Source organism: Rhodnius prolixus, unplaced genomic scaffold (assembly GCF_049639745.1).
Source record: "Rhodnius prolixus isolate KJV_2025 unplaced genomic scaffold, Rpr scaffold_5, whole genome shotgun sequence".
In the NCBI taxonomy this organism is placed as follows: Eukaryota; Metazoa; Arthropoda; class Insecta; order Hemiptera; family Reduviidae; genus Rhodnius; species Rhodnius prolixus.
Window position 1 is genome coordinate 41034836 of NW_027411624.1, and position 26092 is coordinate 41060927.

At 35.2% G+C, this 26092-nt stretch overlaps 1 protein-coding gene across 5 annotated transcripts in view; it reads right to left on the reverse strand.

The window, feature by feature from the left end:
- LOC141457938 (uncharacterized) overlaps positions 1-26092 on the reverse strand; it is a 376780-nt gene that overhangs the window by 53360 nt on the left and 297328 nt on the right. For all 5 annotated transcript variants that reach the window (XM_074135333.1, XM_074135331.1, XM_074135332.1 and 2 more), the window contains 2 exons: positions 3745-3878; positions 1438-1575 (listed from right to left, as the gene is read on the reverse strand). In XM_074135333.1, coding sequence (XP_073991434.1) covers positions 1438-1575; positions 3745-3878 — 272 coding nt within the window. The remainder of the gene's footprint in view (positions 1-1437; positions 1576-3744; positions 3879-26092) is intronic.

Genomic DNA, 26092 nt, shown 5'->3' on the forward strand with positions numbered 1-26092 from the left:
AAATCTAAAAAAAAAAAGGGGAAAATTTACTTTAAGAGGAAGTAATAAAAAAGAAGAGACGTTAAACGATTTTCCGGCAACAAAAAACTGTATTTTTAAATAAAATAACTTAGTCACAGATCGCTCTGATAAATCTCCATCAAATTTGTTTAAAAAAAAGACACAATCGATTACCTTGAAAAATACAAAATAAAAATAATCGATTATCTTGAAATACTAGCTCAGGGGTCCCCAAACTTTCTACACAGGGGGCCAGTTCACTGTCCCTCAGACCGTTGGAGGGCCGAACTATAAAACAAACTATTTTAAAGTAAAAAAAACAAAACGGGAACAAATAGAATATTTCAAATAAAGAAAAAGTAAATTTAAATCAACAAACTGCCCATAGTGGGAACTATGGGCCTGCTTTTGGCTAATGAGGTGGTTAATTTCCGGTTTAGTTATAGTGGCTTTGCCTTTCTTCCCTACTTCTGCAGTTATTTTACACTGTTTTCGGAGCCGTCTCGCGTCATCGGAAGTAGTACTGTACATGAGCGAGGCAGCGCTTTGCGGCACCGCCACATATAGGTGCTCCTCTCACTTGACCAACCAATGAAAGAGATGCCCCTTCCGGAAGTGCGTGCGGCGGGCGCCGGATAAATGGCCTCCGAGGGCCGCATGAGGCCCGTGGGTCCTTAGTTTGGAGACCCCTGTACTAGCTTTTCCCAGCTTTTATTTCCACAATATGATGAACTATCTTCAAACATATTTCCTGTAGAAAATAATCTACACTTCCTAAATCATAGATTTTCTCACATTCTAATTTAAGCCCCTCTTATCCACGTAAAAAAAAAAAAAAAAAAATGAAATTAAAAACCCCACAAACCAAAGGGGCGACATACGTATACACTACCACAAACTCCAACGCCTACCTTTGTTGCGGCTCTGAAATTGACAGGTTTAAATTTACGACTACCACAATTGACTACGTTCAAATATACCAAACACCTCTCCCTCCTTCACCCACTTCTCCTCTTGCAACCCCCACCCTTTTACTAAAAAAATCTCAAAAATATTTATGATCAGTATTTTGGGCCCACCATCCCTTGAATTCGTTTATTATCGTCCCGGGAAGGATTGAGATTCAATAAAATAATATTTGCAACAAAAGGGATTTTGATTTATGAAGATTAAATAAAAAAATTAATCTGGCAAGGATATCCGGTATTTTACAAAATTATTTGGCTACAATATAATTAAAGGACTTTTAAGGACAGAGAGAGACGTCACAAAACAATTCCCATGAAAAGCGACAGGAAAGTAGCTGAACCTCCCGTCAAGGCCAGAAGATTTCTGAAGAGATCGAGAATCGTCGCTGGTTACATGCATTAAAAGCCATATCCAGTTAATAAAATCCAACAGAAATAATTAATAAAACCAAATTTATAATGTACTTACATCGAGTAGGTCCATGAGGGAAGCTCTGGAACGCAGATCTGGAGCGAGCATTCTAGAAAGTATAGTTTTAAGTCCTATGGATGCTTCACTCCACTTCACTATAGCCCTTATGGTCATTCCCAATGAATAGATCCACATCTGAAGCAGACAAAAACTATGATCTAATATCCGGTGCATGAAAGGTAGGGGCTAGATTTATTCTTTGAAAGATACAATGGAAATTTAATAGCCTTCTTTTTTAATACGTATATTGTGACGTCGTAATGAAAACAGTGATGTGAATAGATGTGAGTATTGGTCTATAGCACAGGGATGGCGAACCTTTTTGAGACGTGGGTCAAATTTTGTTCATTTTTTTTTAGTACTAGCTCTTGGGTCCATTAATGCCCATTTGCACAAGAGTTAAGTTTAAAAATTTTAAACTGAATATTTTCAAAACTAACCATCTTTAAAATTCAAAGTTGGCTTAACGGGTTAAAACGGGACGAAACAAGTGGCTATGGAAGTCTCTTTTTTACAAACATACGAGGGTCGTTTGAAAAGTCCGTGCAAAAGTAAAAACTACTTAATTTTTTGGGGTAAACTTTTTTATTTTTCAACATAGTCTCCTTTTAGGCTTATACACTTCGTCCAACGCTGCTCTAGTTTGTTGATCCCTTCCGAATAATAGGATTCGTCCAAGTTTGAAAAATAGCCATTCGTTTCTGCAATCACCGTTTGAATAAAATCTTTTTCCCGCCAGCCATTTCTTCATATTTGGGAACAAATAGTAGTCCGAGGGAGCAAAGTCTGGAGAATAGGGGGGGATGTGAAACGAGTTGGAACCCTATTTCCATTAATTTTGCGACCACAACTGCTGAGGTGTGAGCTGGTGCGTTGTCGTGATGGAACAGGACTTTTTTGTGGGCCAATCGTGGGCGTTTTTCTTGCAACTCGGTTTTCAAACGGTCCAATAACGATGAATAATATGCACCTGTAATAGTTTTACCCTTTTCCAGATAGTCGATGAGGATTATTCCTTGCGAATCCCAAAAGACAGTCGCCATAATCTTTCCGGCCGAAGGAACGGTCTTCGCCTTTTTTGACGCAGATTCCCCCTTGGTAACCCATTGTTTAGATTGTTCTTTGGTCTCAGGAGTGTAGTGATGTATCCATGTTTCATCCACAGTGACGAAGAGTCCTGCGGATTCTTCTGGAACAGCTGCAAACCGTCCTTGCAACACTTCACACGATTTCGTTTTTGGTCAAGCGTGAGCAATCGCGGCACCCATCTTGCGGATAGCTTTGTCATGTCCAAATGTTGATGCAAAATATTATGTACCCGTTCATTCGAGATGCCCACAGCACTAGCAACCTCACGCACCTTCACTCTTCTGTCATCCATCACCATATCATGGATTTTATCAATGATTTCTGGAGTAGTAACCTCAACAGGGCGTCCAGAACGTTCAGCGTCACTTGTGCCCATATGGCCACTCCGAAAATTTTGAAACCACTTATAAACTGTTCTAATCGAAGGTGCAAAGTCAACATAATGTTTATCAAGCTTCTCTTTAGTCTCCTGAGGCGTTTTGCCTTTTATAAAGTAGTGTTTAATCAACACACGAAATTCTTTTTCGTCCATTTTATGAAAATCACTCGACTTCCTCGATTCAAACGAATGCCAAACACAAAGAAATAGACCGATCTGGCTGAAACTTGGTGTGTGTTCTTCTAAGAGATGCTACTAACTAAACATAACCTCGATACGCGCCAGTGGTGCTATCTCTCTGACTTTGCACGGACTTTTCAAACGACCCTCGTAACTGAACAAAACCTTACAAAAGTGTGTTTTATCTGAAGACAAATCTAAATATGGTTATTTGACTTTGGGTTGTCGATTTTTTTTTAACAAACAAAATATGAGTAAAATTATACATTTTATTTGATATTTTGTAAACACTTTTGCTTTATTTCAAATACACTACAAAAGCATTTGTCGTCATTTGCGTTTTTAGAACTGTAATGATCAAAGTAAAGATTATAGATAGCATTTAAATTGCTTTTGTGTCAATGCGTGATTGAAAAAAATACAGATAGAATATAAATTATCCACACAATTAGAAAATCTAAATCAACCCGCGTAAACAAACAAATGGTTGCTTAGCAATTGTGGGGCAGTGAAAAAGCTTGCGCGGGTCATAGATTCGCCATCACTGGTCCAGCAGTCGGATTCTACTTTTTTAGGAACTGTCATCAATAAATTGACCATTAAAACTTCATCTGTAAAAATTAAACTGTGCAAATCCCCCTCCAAAACAATCCTACCTTTTCCAATTGGGTATCCGTAAGCCGGCTAAAATGAAGAGGCGTTGATCTGCGTGACAGTACCACCCTGCCTTTGGATGTCAACTGGACTCCCGCCAGGGTACATTCGGCACATAATTTTTCCTTCTCTTCACCTGCGCAATAAAAAAAGAAAAGAAAATTAGATTACCTGAAAAGGCAAAACTGGAATTATTGGTTTGAATTTGATTTTCAAGGTTGAATATAAGCTGTACACATGTGGCGAGGCTCACAGTGTGCCTAGATCGAGGGGAAGATAGGGCTTAGACCCTGGACTCGCTCCCTTGATCATGAAAGGATGCCTGAATGATGGCCAGGAAAAGAATTCAGTTACCACCTAGATCTGTTCATACTAAACGCCCTCTGTAACTCCACACTCGAATCGTGGATAAGCGACACATGTTTCGATCTTCGGCAATCCCTTGTAGCTCTACAATTGCACTCAAACAAAAGTATTACATTGAACCAACAAAACACCAGTCAACGGAAGAGAACATACTGGACGGAAACTAGCTCGGTAGAGTCTAGCTTTCCGCTATTGAAGTCCACTTCCTCTTAGTTCACAAGGCCAACCAAGGCACGGGTCTTGAACACAGAACTTTAAAGGTTCACTCACAGACGGTTTTTTTTTCAGCCTTGCAACTTGTCAGCAATTAAAAACCATAAATTTCCCACAATCCTGACATTAATCAACGATTAACAGGATTGATAAAGATAATGCATCCTTAGAATCCTTACTTGCGATTCCAAGGATAAGATCTTAGAATTCGGAAACCAAAGGAATCTTAAGATAAGGAAATCTGCTTATGATATAGTTCGTTCATTAAGAGGCAGATCATTAAATTTTTGAGCATAAACAGGATATTTACGTGGTGCTTTACCCAGCATTTTGGTCCTGATTGAGAGCAATCAGCTATATATAAGTAGATAATAAAGAAAATGAGATTCAGTTTTGAAACTCAAGAACCAAAAGTAAGAAATAATAGAAACTTTTCTACTTAAAATATTGAACCAAAATGCAGTAATCGCAATAAAAGTAAAGTAATCGCCTATTTTTTCAGGCGGGGCTTAAGACCAACTACCAATTAGGTGTCGTGGACGGAGGCGACTAGCAAACATACTTTACTATAAATTTCTCATATTAACCATTAAATAAAATCCAAGTCCCGGAGACCGGGGGAATCGAACCCATTAAACCTGTTGGATGTATTGTTATACATCTTAGCATTGCGGGTCTAGTCTACAACCGCCTAACATACTTTACTATAAATTTCTCATATTAACCATTAAATAAAATCCAAGGCCCAGGCCCAGAGACCGGGGGGAATCGAACCCACTAAACCAACAATACATCTTAGCTTTGCGGGTCTAGCCTGTAACCGCCTAACATACTTTACTATAAATTTCTCATATTAACCATTAAATAAAGTCCAATGCGTAGAGACAGGGAATCAAACCCACTAAACCAACAATACATCTTAGCATTGCGGGTCTAGCCTATAACCGCCTAACATACTTTACTATAAATTTCTCTTATTAACCATTAAATAAATTCCAAGGCCTAGAGACTGGGGATCGAACCCAGTACCACAATACCTATTAGCTTCGCACGTCAGTAGTCGCAAATATATTCAGAGCAATATTTTAAATAACGCAAGGTGTCTTGCAAGGAGAGTGTTTAAGTCCATTGTTGTTTGTTCTATACATTAGCGATATTTTAGAATACTTTGCAAAAGCTGATCATGTTGGATTGAGTATTAATAGTAAAAAAGATATTATTATGTTGCTCTTTGCCGATGATGTGGTAATGTTTGGTCAATCTTGGTCAGATTTAACTAAGAAAACTAAAACACTGGAAATATATTGTAAAAACAATTCAATTACGTTAAACTCAGAAAAAACAAAAATTATCCCTTTTTCAAGATCAAATAAACCGAAAGTTTTAGGAGATGTATTTTACGAAGGTCAACTAATACAGTTTTGTAAAAAATACGTTTATCTAGGAGTTCCATTCACATTTAATTGTAAATATAAAACAGCTGCTGATTATTTTGTGAGCAGGTCAACTCCACAGATGGGAAAAGTTTTGAGTATTCTTTGTAATGGTAGATCTAAATCGTGGGAAACTAAGATCAAACTGCTAGAAACCATAATTTCATCAACTCTCCTGTATGGATCAGAAATTTGGGCAAACAGATACTTGTATGTTGTTGAAAGGGTGCAGCTCAGGTTTATGAAAAAGCTGATGTGTTGGCCAAAGAACACTCCAGACTGGATGGTGAGGCTTGAATCTGGCAGGTTGGCATCAAGTGTACAGGTGTTTAAGAGGATCCTGGGTTACTGGTTGCGCATCATGAACATGAGTGACAACCGATTGCCTAAACTTGCGTTATGTAGAATGAGGGGTTTGAGTCAACAAGCGGGTAACAAAGTTGAGTGGAATTGGTTCTCCCAATTGCAGCAATGGCTTGCTGTTATTGGCGAATCTGACTTCGTTCTTTGTGATAATGAGAGGTGCTTAAAACAGAGGGTACCAGATTTGATCGAAAAGTGGACTAACCATGTTCTTTCGCTCGATGTCGATAGGGCTGTTCATTCTGGCTATAGTCGCTTGTATAGAGATATAAGTTTATTAGGTCTAAATGAGGATTATATTTACTATACTTGCGCTTTAGACAAACTCAGAGTGGTGAGCCAGATTCGAGTATCGAGTTGCAAGGCATTGAGAATCAGATCTAGAAATGGTTATTACCACATAGATACCAATTCAATCTGTACAATGTGCAATTTAAATAGAAATGAAACCCTGGAGCACTTTCTCCTAGTCTGTCCGCTGTATTCACCGATGAGAAGACACTACCTGGGAGAGTTTCTTCAAAAAGAGTCCCAGCTAATAAACATACTAAAAATAAACACATATGACCGCCTAAATCAGATCTACTATTATGTAATAGAGTCTTTAAAGCTAAGATCATTTGTGAAGGATGAATAAAGAAATAGAAATAGAATTTATTGCAGCTAAAAATGTTATATCAGTATGATTATTATTATTTTTTATTTTTTGTTTACAAAGAAAAGTTTAATTTTGTTTAATTATTTTATTACTATATAACAGTGGTTATTTAAAATTATTGTACTTTTCAGAACCCCTGTAATATGTTAATAACATCAAATACAGAAGTTTATCTATCTATCTACTATAAATTTCTCATATTAACCATTAAATAAAATCCAAGGCCCAGAGACCGGGAGGAATCGAACCCACTAAACCAACAATACATCTTAGCTTTGCGGGTCTAGCCTGTAACCGCCTAACATACTTTACTATAAATTTCTCATATTAACCATTAAATAAAGTCCAATGCGTAGAGACAGGGAATCAAACCCACTAAACCAACAATACATCTTAGCATTGCGGGTCTAGCCTATAACCGCCTAACATACTTTACTATAAATTTCTCTTATTAACCATTAAATAAATTCCAAGGCCTAGAGACTGGGGATCGAACCCAGTACCACAATACATATTAGCTTCGCACGTCAGTAGTCGCAAATATATTCAGAGCAATATTTTAAATCACCCTTCCTGTATGAAACAAAAAGAGCTAAAATTGCTGCACCTAATTTAACAGATGGTAACCGATAAGATAACAGTATGAACAGCTGATACCGTAATATTTGATGACGTGGGTAGGTTAAAGGGGTTACCAAAACGGGGAGCGGCTATCAGTTATTTCCACGTCCGATTTTGTATGTTCATGGAAATTGATCCTAGCGTTGAAGCGTTTTTAGAAGAGGCGATTTTTTTTTTTTTTTTAGAATATGTATGGGTTAATAGCGCACCCATTAATTCACGCCATGCACACACTCACACGTACGTATACTTGGTTGTCAATGAATAAATTTGCATAATAAATTAATGGGCTATAAGCTCCATCCAGGGGGGGGGGCGGTACATGTGCCCGTTCGCAAGTTATCAGTTTGGGGCTATGGTGGAAGTGGTGGGGAGAATTAGCGGGGTTGAGAGCTCAGCAATAATTTGGGAGTTGCAACAAAAATATATATGTGTAAAAGAATAAAAAACAAGCCTTGCTAAATATATAAATATTTTTTTTATTAAAACTGTCCGGTAGGACAGTTGTATAAGGATTGATCGTCAAAAAGTGCACGAAAAAGCGTAACGTTAAAAAACACCCAACTTTGACAATTTTTTTCTCTTTTTCTATAAAAGATAAAATTCCCAAATTTTCTTTAAAATATAGGGCAAACCCTCCTTTATAACTGTAATTTTTTTGCAACCCCCCAGACCTAATAGATTTTGAGAAAAAAGTTGCCGAAAATGAGCAAAAACGGCATTTTCAGAAATTGTTGTTGTTGTTCTTCTTCTTCTTCTTGTTGTTGTTGTTACCTTTTTTGTAAACTACGTAGCGCCTAAACGCGAGAACCGATTTTCATGAATGAGGTGACATTCAATTCGGAATTTTATGTAGATGTGCCTTTTGGGGGTCTCGACGCTGTACACCGAATTAGAGAGGAGTTAGCCCCCTTAATGTAAGGCCCCCTTCAAAATTATTATTACTAATTACTCTGTAAATCATAGCCCGATTTTGATAAAATTTGGTAGGATGATAGAGTTAGGGCTCCCCTACGTAACATTAAAGCGGCGATCTGCTCTTACACTAGTTAAGGGGAAGTATAGCAATCGTTTCAAATTATCGACAAGTGAACTGATTTTCATGAATGAAGTGTCATTCGAATCGAAATTTTGTACAGATTTGCACTTTAAAAGTCTCGTCGCTACGCCTCATATGGAGGGGAGTTTGCCCCACCCAAGTAAGGCCGTTTCTAAAACTATTATTACCAATATTTCTATAACGCTTTGTCCGATTTTGATAAAATTTAGCACGAAGAAGTGATTAAAGCTCCTCTACATGGCTGTGAAGTGCCATCATGCTCTTACACCTACTAAGAGGAAGTACTGAAATCGTTAAAATTATCATTGGGTGAACCTATTTACATTAATGAATTGTCGTTCGATTCAAAATCTTTGCCTCTTTGCCTTTTAGGGAGAAGTACTGTAATCGCCCGTTTATTTTTCTTACTCCTCTTAAAAGGAAGGTCTGAAATCGCAGTTTAAATTTGCTTTTTACGTACAAATACCTTCCTATTTTATATAAAAAGGCTTTCTCAAAAAAATTGTTATTGAGGATGGTTTGGGGACCGCAACTATAATCATTCTTTAAAAAGATCTCTCCAGTGGTAGTTACGGTTCCTACTTAACACCTTATCAGGTTATAATGTTAGAATTGCTTATTCCAAATTTAAAAAAAACAGTAAAGCAGATATGTAACTTAGCAAAATAGACAAAAATGAAAATCTATCCAAAAGGTACAAAAATCTCCTTAACAAAAACTTACAGTTTAAAAAGTTAAGTATAAGGGTTGATTAAACGCCAAAAGGTACACAAATCAGCAAGTACCCAACATTTCATTCAAGCTTAGTTGATATAATTTAAGTAATTTTGCTGCATTAACTTTTCCTTCACATTTTTTAGAATTTATTAGATGTCACAGAACCTTATGCTGGCCATTTTCATCTACAAAAAATTTGTTGAAGTAGCACTGTAGATTGACTGTAATATCTATTAATCTATAATAATCAAACTATTAATTACAGGTTAAAAAGAAAACGTTATAAAAAATAAAAAAAATTACGAGGCTACAAAATTTAAAAACTTTTTTAAAAAAATGCTTACACCAACATACATCAATGATTTCCATTATTTTATTTTTAATAAAAATCGTCTGTTTAAGTTCATTCTTCGATTAAAGTAATTGTTACTTTATGTAGTAGTCAAACGTTTATAATAATAGGTAATAATTATCTGGCTTTATAGAAAATAATATAGTTTTCTTCAATCACACTCTCAATGTAGCTGTTCTTCTCACAATGTTATAATATGTTATGTAATATAAAATAAATAAGTATTGCATACTTTTAGGACAGATAATTATTCCAGTATTTTACTGTAAGTAAAATTAAATTACAATTGAGAAATGAATAATTGTTGAATAATCTACTTGTTATTAACTGTGTGTTATTTGTGCTCACGAATATTTCGGTTAGACGAATTCAAGTCTGAAATATTGTTTTAAATCCTCCGTGATTCAAATTTAAACAGTAGCCGACTCTAACTTTGTCTTTTTCTACTTTAACATGCATGTATAAGATGTGACAACTTCAGAATAAAGGGCATATTAAAGATAAATCAGAAGAATAATAATTATTTGGAATAGAGTTAAAATAAAGTACCTATTTAAAAACGAAGATATAATATACATTTTATCATAATTATAACCAAATAATATTATGAACGAACTGGCCAGCATAAGGGTCTGTGACATCTAATAAATTCTAAAAAATGTGAAGGAAAAGTTAATGCAGCAAAATTACTTAAATTATATCAACTAAGCTTGAATGAAATGTTGGGTACTTGCTGATTTGTGTACCTTTTGGCGTTTAATCAACCCTTATACTTAACTTTTTAAACTGTAAGTTTTTGTTAAGGAGATATAAGAATACATATCGTACATGGACTCGCTGCAATTGTATCAACGACCCGACCAGCTGAAATTGCTCTAGCACCTGTACAATTCACTAATAAATTTTAATTAAACCTATTCCTGTCTCTGGCAGTAAAGCTAAGCTTTGTGCAAAGTGAAATTCCGCAAGAGTGGGCTTATTTTAAAAAGGCTTTGAATAAAATAAATAAGTAGAAATCAAAATTAATTGAATATTGCAGCATTTGCTGTCCTAAAACAGTGGGCCTTGCTCCGGAACATTGTGTAAAGCTTTTGCACTTAGTTAAAATTTTCAAGCCACAATAACAGCAAAGTTATTTAAGCCTATTTCACTTAAAAAAACAAAAAAAGGGCTAGCTAAAGAACCCAATAACATAGTAGAAGGTAGAAGATATTAGGCACTTAATGGCTGCATTGTCGATTATGATTTACTGGCGCAAGAAATAGAAGTTTCAGCTAAATATAATGAAGATCGCTAATCCGGTTTGGCATGACTGGATATCATCTGCATTCATCCAGAATCTCAGATGGGGTGGAGCCCCTTCGCTAGATAATCCCAAAGCTATAAGTTACGATTCTGCAAAAATCTAGCAGAAATTTACATTTGATTAAAAGATATTTTGATACTTAGCATTACTCGGTTGCTAACTGTTTTGGTAAGAAATTATTTATTAATACAAATGTCCTACTGAACAATTTTAATGTAAATCTTGAAGAAAAGATAATAGAAAATAATCAGGATTAAAGAAAATACATAACTTTAAGTATTTGGGTGCCACCCTTAATTCAAAAAACGAGGTAAAGGAGGACATAACCAGTCGGATTGCAGCTGCAAATAGGTGCCGCCTATGGACATTAAGTCTGACCCTCCGAAAAAGGGACATCTCGAGAAATGCCAAACTCACCATTTACAAGACCCTTATCAAACCAGTCCTATTGTATGGCTCAGAAACTGGACGCTAAACTCAGCGTATGAAAGTACGCTGAACTTCTGGGAAAGAAAGGTATTGAGAAGGATTTATGGCCCGGTGGTGGAGAATGGTACTTATAGATGTAGGAAAAATGCTGAGCTGAGGGAGCTTTTTAAGGTGGCGAACATTGTAAAGAACATTAAACTGGGAAGACTACGCTGGTTGGGGCACCTCCACAGAATGGACCAAGGTAGAGCACCTCGTATCGCCTATCAAGGGCATCCCGGAGGCAGAAGGCCTAGAGCGAGGCCAAGACTAAGATGGTTGAACAAGGTGGAGGAGGTCATCTCTAAGTTAAATGCGGGAGGATCAAGAAGGAAAGCGAGTGATAGAACGGCTTGGAGTGAATTGTTGAAGGAGGCCAAGGCCCTGCAAGAGCTGTAGAGCCATGGAGTAAGTAAGTAAAGAAAATTACTATAATAACGACTAGGCTCATTAGTAAAAATTTTAGATTATACATAAAATTAACAATTTTTACTATGAGCCAGAATTTTTAACTTACAAGAACTAATCGATATAAAAACTGTATCGATATAAAAACAATATCGATATAAATACTACATCGATATAAAAACTACATCGATATAAAAACTGTACCGATATACTACGTCCATTGCGATGAATTTGCCCGCATGACATCTGCGTGTGGCGTAATAGTATACTATCTTAGTATGCCAATAAAGCTAGTTAGATTATTAGAATCATGTGTTGGTTTGACTGTTATAATGCATTTGATTTTCAATTTTGCTGTGTGTATTTGCCATGAATAAATCATAAAATAATTAATATATTATTTACTCCAGGGAGAAAGTAAAATAAATAAAATTGACATAAAAGAAGATGAAACTCACAATATTACCAAACAGTTGGTGGTTATTAAAGGTTGAGTGAATAATCTATAGAAGAGAAGAACTCCTGGAATTAAGGGATAAGTCCGATGAGGTAGTAAGGGACATGAAATGTAGACTCAACCATTTACTGTAATAAAGGTTAAACTGTAGAATATTGGAACAGCATTAGATGGTTGGACAGAGTGTCTAGAGGTTTATATAAAATTCAAGAGTTAATGTACCAAGCCGGCAGGTTGGGTTAAACGGAACCCAACTATTGGTAAGTTTTAATACATCGCCAGGATGCCCTTTAAGGGTTCCTCATAGATTCCCAGGAAGCACTTAGTCTTCCTGTCCTTGTATCACTATTTTAAGGAAGGTTAAAAAAAAAAAAAGGTGAAGAACGTAACTGCTACACCGGAAAATACTTTAATATTTTAATAGATTACAAGGGGTTAATAGAGCATTCAGTCGGCCATTTTAGTTTTTATTTTTTAATGGTAGGAAATAAAAAATATGAACCAATGAAATTTCTCTTTGGTCTCATTTAATAATCGATTTTCTGTAATACATGACGAGAACACCACTTATTGAAGTTAACAGTTATAGACACGGTAACTGCTAAGATGTATTGATGGTTAGTGGGTTCGATTCCCCAGTGTCTAGGTCTTGGATTTTATTTAATGGTTAATATGAGAAATTTATGGTAAAGTATGTTAGGCGGTTATAGGCTAGACCAGCAATGCTGAGATGTATTGTTGGTTAGTGGGTTCGATTCCCCCGGTCTAGGTCTTGGATTCTATTTAATGGTTAATATGAGAAATTTACAGTAAAGTATGTTAGGCGGTTAGAGACTAGACCCGTAAAGCTAAGACGTATTGTTGGTTTAGTGGATTCGATTCCTAGGTCTAGAATTGGATTTTATTTAATGGTTAATAAAAGAAATTTACAGTAAAGTATGTTAGGAGGTTATAGGCTAGACCCGCAATGCTAAGATTAAGTTGGTTTAGTGGGTTCGATTCCCTGTCTAGGCGTTGGATTTTATTTAATGGTTAATATGAGAAATTTACAGTAAAGTATGCTATTCGCCTCCGTTCAGGATGCCTAATTTGGTAATTGGACTTAAAAAGCTCGCCTGAAATAATAAGCATTACTTTACTTCTAGTAAAGATTGTAGCAGCATCAGTCCATCATTTTATTAAGAGGAAATCATGCATTCATTCCAGATTGTTTAGGAACGTTCATATAACTGTCATTGTTAATTGGAATCTTTGTAGCAAATAAAACTGTGTTTAAAATTAAATTCTTCCCTTTTTTTTTGTTTTGACATGCAGGGTAAGGGAGTGAAAACTAGAAGCAACTGCTAAACGCAGGAATAGATGAAAGTGCAGAGTTTAGTGACAACGAGACAGCTGGCACTGAGCTGACAATCCTAGAGAGAGACAGGGTAAATTAAAACTGATTTTACACATGCAGCGGAAAAACTGTAGAAAATTAATTTAGAAAAAAAACATTCTTTCTCACCATACTCTCACTGATGCTGCAAATAAATGTGATAGACATTTAGATAAGTAAGATAAGCACTACTGGGTGGTGGGGGAGGAAGAAAAACATTCCTCTAAAGTGTCATTCCAGTGAATTCAGGGACTTATTACCTACTTTAAGAATTAATAAAAACTAAAATGTAGAAACTCGAAGGCAATGTCTGAAATATAATGGAAAAAGGGAAGGGATTAGCTTAATGGTTTGTGCAGTGGATTCCCACGGGAGATCCCGGATATGAGTCCAACTGCTGGCCTTCGAGATTTCTCTCTCCTTAAGAGCTACTCGGAGGTGACGATCCGGAGATGGACAGTGTTATTTGCAACTAGAGAAACTCTCCTGAGGCCGACAGTGTACTAACAGAAGTATTATTAGCTCTTAAGAAGTGAGGCAAGCTTCCCGTTTAATTTAAGGGATTAATTTCCGTTTAGTAAACAGCCTAAAAAAAAAAAAGGAAGAAGAGAAATATAGCCAAATTTCTGATTACCAAGAATACTTCAAAACTCAAGTACAAAAGAGCAATTTTTTAGAAGCGATGTGTATGAGTAGTTTTATAATGTTGATAGCGTTAGTAACAATTAAATATGTTTTACTAATCGAAGTTTGAAAAATTTAGAAGTTAGAACATCGATAATCACAACAAAAAAGTGTAGAAACAAATTCTGCAGGTAGCAGATCTCATTCGATTGGTTAGATGAGTAAGAGATAAGAAACGTTCTAGCAACATTAGAGATGGAGGGAATGTACTTCGACTCAAAGTATTATGCGGTAAAGAAAACTAAGAGAACAAGGAAATCCGGAAATAGAGATTGGAAAATTTTTCGGTTGCAATGCTGTTATAAAGGAAAATATAAAGTAAAGAAAGGTAAAGTAATTGCCTATTTTTTCAGGTGGGCTTTACGTCCAACTACCAATTAGGTGTGTCGTGGACGGAGGCGACTAGCAGCAAACATACTTTACTGTAAATTTCTTTTAATAACCATTTAATAAAATCCAAAGCCTAGAGACCGGGGATCGAACCCACTAAACCAACAAAACATCTTAGCTTTGCGGGTCTAGCCTATAACCGCCTAAATGCTTTGATATAAATTTCTTTTATTAACCATTTAATAAAATCCAAGGCCTATAGACCAGGGAATCGAATCCACTAAACCAACAATACATCTTAGCTTTGCGGGTCTAGCCTATAACCGCTCGGCTAAGTGTGACGCCTATGAAACGGAAGTGAGCAATGATTAAAGGCTGTGGATGTAGAGAATAAGAAAAAAAAAAAAAAATGGTATCACGAAGTATGAGTGTGGTTTGTGAGGAAAACTTTCAAAAAAGAGAAAGAACTTCAAAGAGGATGAGCCTACAAAGAGAAAGCGGTCGTTGAAAGTAAAAACCAGCAAGCCAATGAGAGAATCGAGTTAAAATTGAACACGCTCGAGTTAGTTTGAGCCAATCACGAAGAAGTGAGAATGAAAAACCCGGTGACCTGCAAAATTCACCACCAATCATAGCCGGGGGGCCGGGGGACCTTATGCGGTGCAACAGTGTTCGGTAGTTTTGGAATCAACCAACAAAACGGGGATGAAAGTGGGTCCTTGGGTGTGAGAGAGAGAGAGAGAGAGAAACGAACAGAGAAGGGGCTGTTCATAACAGTAAGGAGAAGCGCGTACTCAGCAAACTCACAGAACATCAATTCCTGTCACACCTGGAGGAACCATCCAACGTTCATCTATTCACCTAATTAACCTTCGTCTTTAGTGCAGCTAACAAACCATCAAATAGGAGAAGCCATGGTTCTTTTTCTTTTCCCAATACCTAATTCTCACCAATCAAAAATAATTTAAGATTATAAACATCCTTTTCTTTAACTACTAAATTATTTCATTGGGCTAAAATTGATAGCTTTACGTAACAATAACAAATAGGAAGTGACGGACTAGAAACAAGCCGACCAACCTAAATTCGAGTCTAATTAATAAACCTAATGATCAAAGGTAACACAATTAATTCCGCGTAAGTTTTTCTATTCCCTGAATTATATTATCAAAAAATAAAAACTAGTTTACTTGATTCAGCAAAAATAAACTATAATTGAAGTTTTTCTTGACAATGACCAGGCTGAGCAACATGTATAGAAAATTGGGCGAGTTGCCAAAGGACAATACAAGAGGAAATTAAAAGGGAACTGTAATACAGGAAAGACGAAAAGGATATGTCCGCTCCCTTTTTTGTTTTACTTCAAACCCTAATTTTTAGCCCTTTTTTTTTGTGGAACAGCTGAAATTTTACGCTGTTTTGAGCTCAATTAAAGACCCCCCCATAGCCCCGTATATTTAATAATCTTCAGGTAGGGCTAGCCCCAAAAGTTAGGGCCCACCCTGTTTACAAAAATTTCAAACTATAACATCGAAATTTGATTTATTTATTTATTTAATAATTAACTGTTACTTAAATGTAAGGCTTTGTAAATTAAGGTAACGCATAGTAATTAGGAATTAACCATAGAATACTTCATGGTCAATTATTTAGTTATATACCTTTGTTATAACTACAGCTGTTGAAGCTTACTACTGCGTTATAACAGCTATAAGATTATAGCTACACTATAACTAAATCTACAACTATGAGCTAGTAGAACTAACTACATAATTATATACTTATATTAGGTGCCTACATAGTGTAGACTTGACAGCTCCTGTTGGGTATGTTATACTAGTCCGTATCAAGTCCATACATCGAGAGTGACAGTACATATGTTATACTGTATATGTCTATTCCTTTATAATAATAATAAAAATAATTATATAATAATAAAGTTAATAAATAAATACATTGTTTTTAATCAATAAAGTTTTTTAATTAATTGGCAAAAAAAATCCTGATAAAAAGATTAGAAACTGGGTGGTGTAGGACTGGCAACAACATGGGAGCAGCACTATCGCCAGTTCGCCGATCTTTACCTACATCTGAACGTACCTTCATCTCTTTTTTTTTTTGTACGCTCCAAAAACTTCTTATAAATCTAGACAATTTTACAATAAAGTTAACTTATTTAAATTAAAGATAAAATAATTTGGGAAAAAATTGACAGGATTGCAGAATTAAAAAGAAGGTTTTATTAGAGAAATAATAGTTATACTATAACGCAACAATTTTGTGTAAGGTAGGTTTAGTAGAACTGGGACTTGTTTCCTAAAATCTATGGAATATTGCTTGACAGCTACAAACGTTTTGGCGTTGAATTTTATTAGCTCTACATAGTTTAATTGAAAGCCATATTTTTATACATGTACCAACATGATTATGGTTACAGCACTTTAATGACTGTTTTATTCAGTTAAGAGGTCATCTATGTTTAATCGATTTAGTGTTAATTCGATAATAATTAGTTTTTTAATGAAAGTTGCTGCCTAATAGAAGCGTTCTAGATTAATGATCTGGAGTGAAAATTAATTCTGTTCCCAAGTTCCAACTGAAAAGTTGTGCTTATAAACAATTTAGTACAAAAAGAAAAAGACACATCTAAGTAGAAATTTTACAGAAAGGCCTAAGAGCCATCGTCAAGAAAATAAGGTAATCCAGTTGAGGTGATTGCCTCAAATTCGATTTTAGTAAAACATTTGACTCCCTTTAATACTATAAAAGGGTTAGGGCAGTGCATTACAGATAGGTGGTACTTTAAAGAGAAATTGGAAGGTGGGAAAACAGTTTATGGGCTCTCAACCTTATATTTCCATGAAAAGATGAAATGAAAACCCTGTACGGTTACAATAATTATCTGGTAAGAGTTGATACTAACGAAGCACACGATCCTTACCTTTAATTTTTAGCACGCTAAAAACCATAATTCACAGTAATCGCCGGCAGAGCGTGAAGTATAAAAACATCAAGGGCAAAAGGGCGGTCATTCTTCTCGTGCCGGTGCCCTTATCACAGCGTCAGAGAACCCCCCACCCTTTGAAACGAGGAAAATTCTTCCCTTTTTATGGCGCATGCGTATTGCAAAATTAATAGTGAGGCGAAGATTTTTTTTTTTAATTTAATTAATTTGGTTTAAGGTTATGCCATCACTTGTACGCGAATGAATGTAGAGGTAGAATACAATTGGCGTGGCTATAGGCCAATAACCACAGCGACCTAAAAGTGCTAATGTGGCTCGCCAAAGTGGCAGCGTATAGAATGTGTATGGTGTTAATTGTATAGTTTCAGTCAATGTACGGAGTAGTGACAATGAGCTACTAGAGTTAGCCTGTGGCTTCGCTAAACCCAAATAGTTTCAATTCCTTGAAAATAGTTTAAAAATTAGGATTAGATTGAAAAATCCTTACAATAATAATAATAAGGGAAGGGATTAGCTATGCGGTAAGCGTATTGGATTCCCAAGCGGAGGTCCCTGGTTCGAATCCAGCTGCTGACCGTTAGATTTTCTCTTCCTAGGAGCTTCTTACAGCTCACTGTACGGTGATGGACAGTGTTGTCTGTAACGAGAGAACACTGTCCGAAGGCCGTACAGTGCACTGAAAAAAACTCCGGGCGCCAATAACCTTAGATGTTGACGCGCCTTAAATCATTTAAAAAAACAAAAAATAATAAAAATCATCTATCTTCAGAGGCGAACTAGAGGCACACTTAAGGAATTCTAAGGAGGAAATCCTTCTCCCTACAGGATGACGTAACAGAAAAAGCAGGGATATTTCAAGAAAAAACAGAAGCCGAAAGCGGAAGTCCCTATTTTCATCCATCTTTAAAATATCCGCTGAGAAAAAGTGATGTTTAAGCACTGTTCTTCTAAGTGTAAGTTTGTCAGTCGGCGTAACTAAAAAACTGAAAATCTCGGCAGTCAAAATGTCTTCAGCATACCAACACAAAAGACAGGAAGCTTCTTACATAATTCAGTCTACCGGAAATAGCACTTTACTAAAACATTATTTAAGTTTCTTTGTTTTTTTTGAAAATGATTTTTGCCATAAATGGCTCCACGACTTAAGACCTACTTTAACTTTCATTTCAAACATTTTCCAACGGAAATCCGTAAAAAATAAAGGTCCAATTTTTAACCATACTTTTTATTTTGAACAAAATAACTGTAATCCAGAATCCATAGAAAGAGAGAGAAAAACAGTCCACCAACTTCTGGAAAGTAAAGTTTACGGGCATTAAGTTATTTTAGAGAGGGACTTTTATACTAATAAGCGCAGAAGGCACCTTGAAATAAGCATCCTACACAGCTTTAGAGCGGCTTAAGAAATTGAGAATCCGATAATCCTTCAGCTTATCAGAGCACTAAAGTGCACGGAGAGTGAGAAAGAGAATGTGCAAGCATTTCCGATAATGTTCTCGCCTAACTTATCTTCTTAACTTAATCGGAAAAGTTAAGCAACAGATTTAGTTGGGACTCGCAAGAATTTGAACTTATTAATATGGTATTTTCAGCACCTGTTTATGCTAGTCTTAAATAAAAGATATATTTTCAGATTTCTTAGGTAAAAAAAAATATATATATACATTGTATATTCTAAAATTATAGCATTTCTAGATTCATTAAAATCGGTTCGTGCGTTTAGGCGCTACGTTGTTTACAAAAAAGATAAGAAGAACAAGAACAAGAAGACCATTTACTGAAAATGCCGTTTTTTTCCTATTTTCGGCAACTTTTTTCTCAAGAAATTTATCAGCTTTGTGTTATAGCAAACATATTACAATTGTAATGCCCTATATTATAAAGAAAATTTGGGAAATTTTATCTTTTATAGAAAAAGAGAAAAAACATTGTCAAAGTTGGGGTGGTTTTTTTTCAACGTTACAGCTTTTTCTGTGCACTTTTTTGACGATCAACCCTTATACAACTGGTCCTACCCGGGACAGTTATAATTCGTATTCCCTCGACTTAAGGAATCGTGAAACAAAATTTGGATACGTTTGTTCAACAGCAGTAATGTTCTTGCAGGATTTAGCAGAACTCGTCCATTGATCTTCTACTCGTATGTCCTTTAGGGCATACTGACAGCAAGTAACTGTTAATTGTAAGATTACACACAGGCTGTTAAAATGGCCTCATTTTTGGTCACCCCCCCAACGCCAAATCATCAAGGAACCAATAAACAGAAAGAATGTATATCTCAGGAATGGTTAACTTAATTTAGTAAAGCATCAGTTTGTAATTAAAATGGAAGTAACTAATCATTACACCATTAAGTAGTTTGTAAAAGTTAAAGGCTTCCCAACAACTAACACATTAACATTTACACAGTAATTAAAGTAATGGTTCTTTACTTAACATTTCTGTAATTACAAAATTTCGAAATAATGAAACACCTAAACTTATCTCCCTCCACCCCTTAACTACTTAACAATTAACAAATTACTAAGTAATCAAAAACAGTTCGAAATTAATTACATCCTCTTTATCGTAATATAGCATTAAGTAGATTAAGACTAGATTCAAAATGATTTAGAAAATTACAGTAATTTTTCGCTAACCTATAATTGATTCTTGGCAAACTGATTGGCTGCGCACACACAGCTGTAGCGAACTTGGAAATGGTGTTCATCACATAAAACTTCTGGCCAATCAATTTTTATCAAAACTCATTACAAGATTAGGAGCAACAACAATTATTTTGGATATTTATCTAGAAAAACCAGAGTATTCACCAGAATAGGTTAGGAAATGTAGACTTAATATTGAATCAGGACTAAAAACAAGCTCCTGCTAAAAAACAAGTGGTTCCAGAAAAGAAAAGAAAAAAAAGCTGATAAGTTTAGGAGGGGGGTCTTCAGAACCTTTCATGGGTTGAACTCCTGGTCAGAAAATATTAGGACTATCCCAGAAAGACTACTAGGACAGTGATCAACATGACTGGTAATTTAGCTGGCACAGGGTTAACAGTGAAACGCTGAGGCACTGTAGGCTAGACCCGCAAAGCTAAGATGTATTGTTGGTTTAGTGGGTCCGATTACCGGTCTAGGCCTTGGATTTTATTTAATGGTTAATATGAGAAATTTATAGTAAAGTATGTTAGGCGGTTATAGGCTAGACCCGCAACGCTAAGATGTATTGTTGGTTTTGTGGGATCGATTCCCCCGGTCTAGACCTTGGATTTTATTTAATGGTTAATATGAGAAATTTACAGTAAAGTATGTTAGGCGGTTATAGCCTAGACCCGCAAAGCTAAGATGTATTGTTGGTTTAGTGGGTCAGATTACCGGTCTAGGCCTTGGATTTTATTTAATAGTTAACATGAGAAATTTACAGTAAAGTATGTTAGGCTAGACCCGCAATGCTAAGATGTATTGCTGGTTTAGTGGGTTCGATGCCCGGTGTCTGGGCCTTAGATTTTATTTAATGGTTAATATGAGAAATTTATAGTAAAGTGTGTTAGGCTGTTATAGGCTAGACCCGCAAAGCTAAGATGTATTGTTGGTTTAGTGGGTTCGATTCCCCCGGTCTAGACCTTGGATTTTATTTAATGGTTAATATGAGAAATTTACAGTAAAGTATGTTAGGCGGTTATAGCCTAGACCCGCAAAGCTAAGATGTATTGTTGGTTTAGTGGGTCAGATTACCGGTCTAGGCCTTGGATTTTATTTAATAGTTAACATGAGAAATTTACAGTAAAGTATGTTAGGCTAGACCCGCAATGCTAAGATGTATTGCTGGTTTAGTGGGTTCGATGCCCGGTGTCTGGGCCTTAGATTTTATTTAATGGTTAATATGAGAAATTTAACAGTAAAGTAAGTTTGCAAGGCTCCTCCATGTCTTTGATTGCAAAAGCTCAAAATTACGCGTAACAATCACCACGATCACAATATTGTTTTTTCATGAGGGATTAGAAAAATGGAAAATAGTCATCAGCTAAGAAATGTTGACAATAAATTAATAAAAAAATAGGAGGGGGATATTAAACTGAATAACTGAAACTGTTCGGAACATACTTTTTTTTGTGCATAAGTAAGTTCAAACATTTATCATAGTCACACCGAAAAAACTTACTAAATCCCCAGAATAAAAGCACAGTAAATCTTTCTAAATGCATTGGCACAACAAAAAAAGAAAATAAAAGAAAACAGAGAGAGAGAGAGAGGAAGATAGAAAGGAAAAGCATGCGGGAAAGCGATTAAACAGTGGAAAAGCTAATATCCTTTTATAATAAGCTGACTTCCCTGTCATTGGGATGAATTGATCACCACTATGCTGCTCTTCATCCTGATAACATTGTGCCGCCTCCACGAGCAATTTTCCACCTCCAGCGCGGCCAGGAGAGCTAGGAGGGTTTTAAATAATTTTAGTTTCATTGTGTTGGTTTATTGAAAGTAAACTCGTTTTCCACCACAACTTGGCCTCTCTGGAAATCGGCTTAGAGTGAGATTAGGCTCACAATAGCATCTTAATAGCATTATTTGCCTATTTATAGCCTTATAAAAGCATCCACAGTGTCTCCTTTATAATAATTTCTTACGAGCTATATCCAGGTTGACTAGAATGTAGCACAATAACAAAAAAGATTTGCTTTCTTTTTAGCGATAAGGTAACCAAGGCAACTAAGTCCATATTTCTATGACATGAAAGATCTATATTGTACTTCCTTTTTATAGAATTGCAGTCATCTGAATTCTATCTGTATTAGTGAACTGTTAAATGTTGTTTTGTACTGTTAGACTGGGGATACCCGCAAGGACGCCAAGATTTCTGAAAAAGTGGCTAGCCCACTTCCGCCTACAGGGATTATAACTGTCAGAATTTCCGAGAGATTTTCAATTATTACCAAAAAAAATGTTTGCTTTAAGGATTTTTTTTGTAGGTTTGATGATTGGTGCTTTCGGTACCAAAATGAGGAACTTTCGATCTGTGTCCAAAAATAACCAGAAAACTGACAAAGTTCCAATATTTGGGCAACTTGAACTTTCTCCTTCTTTTAAAGCACTGGTGAAGTCCAAGTCTAAAGGGATACAGGGAAAGCCAAATAAACGCAAAAGTTATTAGTACATATTTGGTATTAAAATAGGAACGTCAAATTTTTAAATTTATGGAACCGGCATCCAACTGGGATTGGTTAAAGTCCAATCTAATCCGGTGATACGAAAAGATGATTTAAGGCGACGTTTTAGGACATATTGGATTTTCATTTTTAAATTTCTTTTGGACAGTTATCAGAATTTTCAGAGACAATGAAATGTCAAGTAAAAACTTGAAAATCAAGTAAAATAAAACCTAATTTTTCTGAAAAGGGATGTTTTGCATTCTACTACAGATTAGAAGTCCTCGGATAGCAGCAGTAATCTAATCTGCTTTACTAGACCTTTCCGAGATAACGGATTAAATAAAATCCAATCGGTATTAACCAGGAATTGAACCCGGGAATCGAACTATTGCGCGGGTACCAGAATCTTGGATCATAGAAGACTGAAACAACACGTTAGCAAAACAACGTTTTCATTATGCTCAAGCTATAAGGAAAATTTTGTTCCACGCAATTCGACCAAATAAAAATAGAATTGTCACTATTTATCTGTCACTAAAAGTGGAGCTAACTCAAATTGAAACAAAGGTAAAACCAAAAAAAAAACATGTCTCAACATGTAAATCTATCTCTACACACCCACACACACCCAATCCTGTTGTTCCATTCATTACATTGACCAATCATGACAATGATGGCCCAAAACCATTCAAAAATGAACACAATATGATACATTTCACGTGTACCTATTTTCTGATACATGTACATCACTGTAGCGTACAGACAGACAAAGTTAGTTTGAATTATTGACGAAACAAAGACACGCCCACTAAACCATCATGCCTTATTTTTCATAAACTTTCAATTTATTTACACTTTTTTTACGAAAACCACACGAAATTATTGATTTCATTTAGAAATTTAAGAATTTAATCTGTTAACAATATCTTAGATTATTTAAACATTTTATTTAGGTTTTAAAATGATTTTAGTACGAAATAATTTCCATCCAAAATAGCAAAATAATTCAATAGATAAACAATCATAGCGAATAGAAATTCGAAAGCAGCGTTACCCAAGCTGTAATACGCGAGTTGCTGCTTGGTGGTAAGCGAAAAATAAACAATAATGGCGGACATGAAAAGTAAAAAAAACAAGGAATCTTATATCGAAATATAGAGGAATGTTACCTGTAAAACTGGCACAAATAGCGGTGTTAAGGAGATAACAGTTAACGAGTTATTGAAGGTTAAATTTTGGTCGTTTTCGACTTCCTACATATTTCAAACGTCAATATCTCTTATCGAAATCGTCAAATTTCATTGATTTCTTTACCAAAATGTAGAGAAAACATAGCTTCATAAGTAACATACCTTGCAATATTCTAGCGATAAAAGTTCATGAGATATTGAAGATTAAATTTTTCCCGTTTTAATTCGTTTCGAATTTAGGTGACATTTCAAACGTTTATATCTCTTTTCGTATTGATTAGAATTCTATGATTTCTTAACCGAAATGTAGAGAATAGTAAGCTGTAAAACTGGCACAAATAGTGGTGTTAAGGAGTCAACAGTTAACGAGATATTGAAGGTTAAATTTTGGTCGTTTTCGACTTCCTACATATTTCAAACGTCAATATCTCTTATCGAAATCGTCAAATTTCATTGATTTCTTTACCAAAATGTAGAGAAAACATAGCTTCATAAGTAACATACCTTGCAATATTCTAGCGATAAAAGTTCATGAGATATTGAAGATTAAATTTTTCCCGTTTTAATTCGTTTCGAATTTAGGTGACATTTCAAACGTTTATATCTCTTTTCGTATTGATTAGAATTCTATGATTTCTTAACCGAAATGTAGAGAATAGTAAGCTGTAAAACTGGCACAAATAGTGGTGTTAAGGAGTCAACAGTTAACGAGATATTGAAGGTTAAATTTTGGTCGTTTTCGACTTCCTACATATTTCAAACGTCAATATCTCTTATCGAAATCGTCAAATTTCATTGATTTCTTTACCAAAATGTAGAGAAAACATAGCTTCATAAGTAACATACCTTGCAATATTCTAGCGATAAAAGTTCATGAGATATTGAAGATTAAATTTTTCCCGTTTTAATTCGTTTCGAATTTAGGTGACATTTCAAACGTTTATATCTCTTTTCGTATTGATTAGAATTCTATGATTTCTTAACCGAAATGTAGAGAATAGTAAGCTGTAAAACTGGCACAAATAGTGGTGTTAAGGAGTCAACAGTTAACGAGATATTGAAGGTTAAATTTTGGTCGTTTTCGACTTCCTACATATTTCAAACGTCAATATCTCTTATCGAAATCGTCAAATTTCATTGATTTCTTTACCAAAATGTAGAGAAAACATAGCTTCATAAGTAACATACCTTGCAATATTCTAGCGATAAAAGTTCATGAGATATTGAAGATTAAATTTTTCCCGTTTTAATTCGTTTCGAATTTAGGTGACATTTCAAACGTTTATATCTCTTTTCGTATTGATTAGAATTCTATGATTTCTTAACCGAAATGTAGAGAATAGTAAGCTGTAAAACTGGCACAAATAGCGGTGTTAAGGAGATAACAGTTAACGAGTTATTGAAGGTTAAATTTTGGTCGTTTTCGACTTCCTACATATTTCAAACGTCAATATCTCTTATCGAAATCGTCAAATTTCATTGATTTCTTTACCAAAATGTAGAGAAAACATAGCTTCATAAGTAACATACCTTGCAATATTCTAGCGATAAAAGTTCATGAGATATTGAAGATTAAATTTTTCCCGTTTTAATTCGTTTCGAATTTAGGTGACATTTCAAACGTTTATATCTCTTTTCGTATTGATTAGAATTCTATGATTTCTTAACCGAAATGTAGAGAATAGTAAGCTGTAAAACTGGCACAAATAGTGGTGTTAAGGAGTCAACAGTTAACGAGATATTGAAGGTTAAATTTTGGTCGTTTTCGACTTCCTACATATTTCAAACGTCAATATCTCTTATCGAAATCGTCAAATTTCATTGATTTCTTTACCAAAATGTAGAGAAAACATAGCTTCATAAGTAACATACCTTGCAATATTCTAGCGATAAAAGTTCATGAGATATTGAAGATTAAATTTTTCCCGTTTTAATTCGTTTCGAATTTAGGTGACATTTCAAACGTTTATATCTCTTTTCGTATTGATTAGAATTCTATGATTTCTTAACCGAAATGTAGAGAATAGTAAGCTGTAAAACTGGCACAAATAGTGGTGTTAAGGAGTCAACAGTTAACGAGATATTGAAGGTTAAATTTTGGTCGTTTTCGACTTCCTACATATTTCAAACGTCAATATCTCTTATCGAAATCGTCAAATTTCATTGATTTCTTTACCAAAATGTAGAGAAAACATAGCTTCATAAGTAACATACCTTGCAATATTCTAGCGATAAAAGTTCATG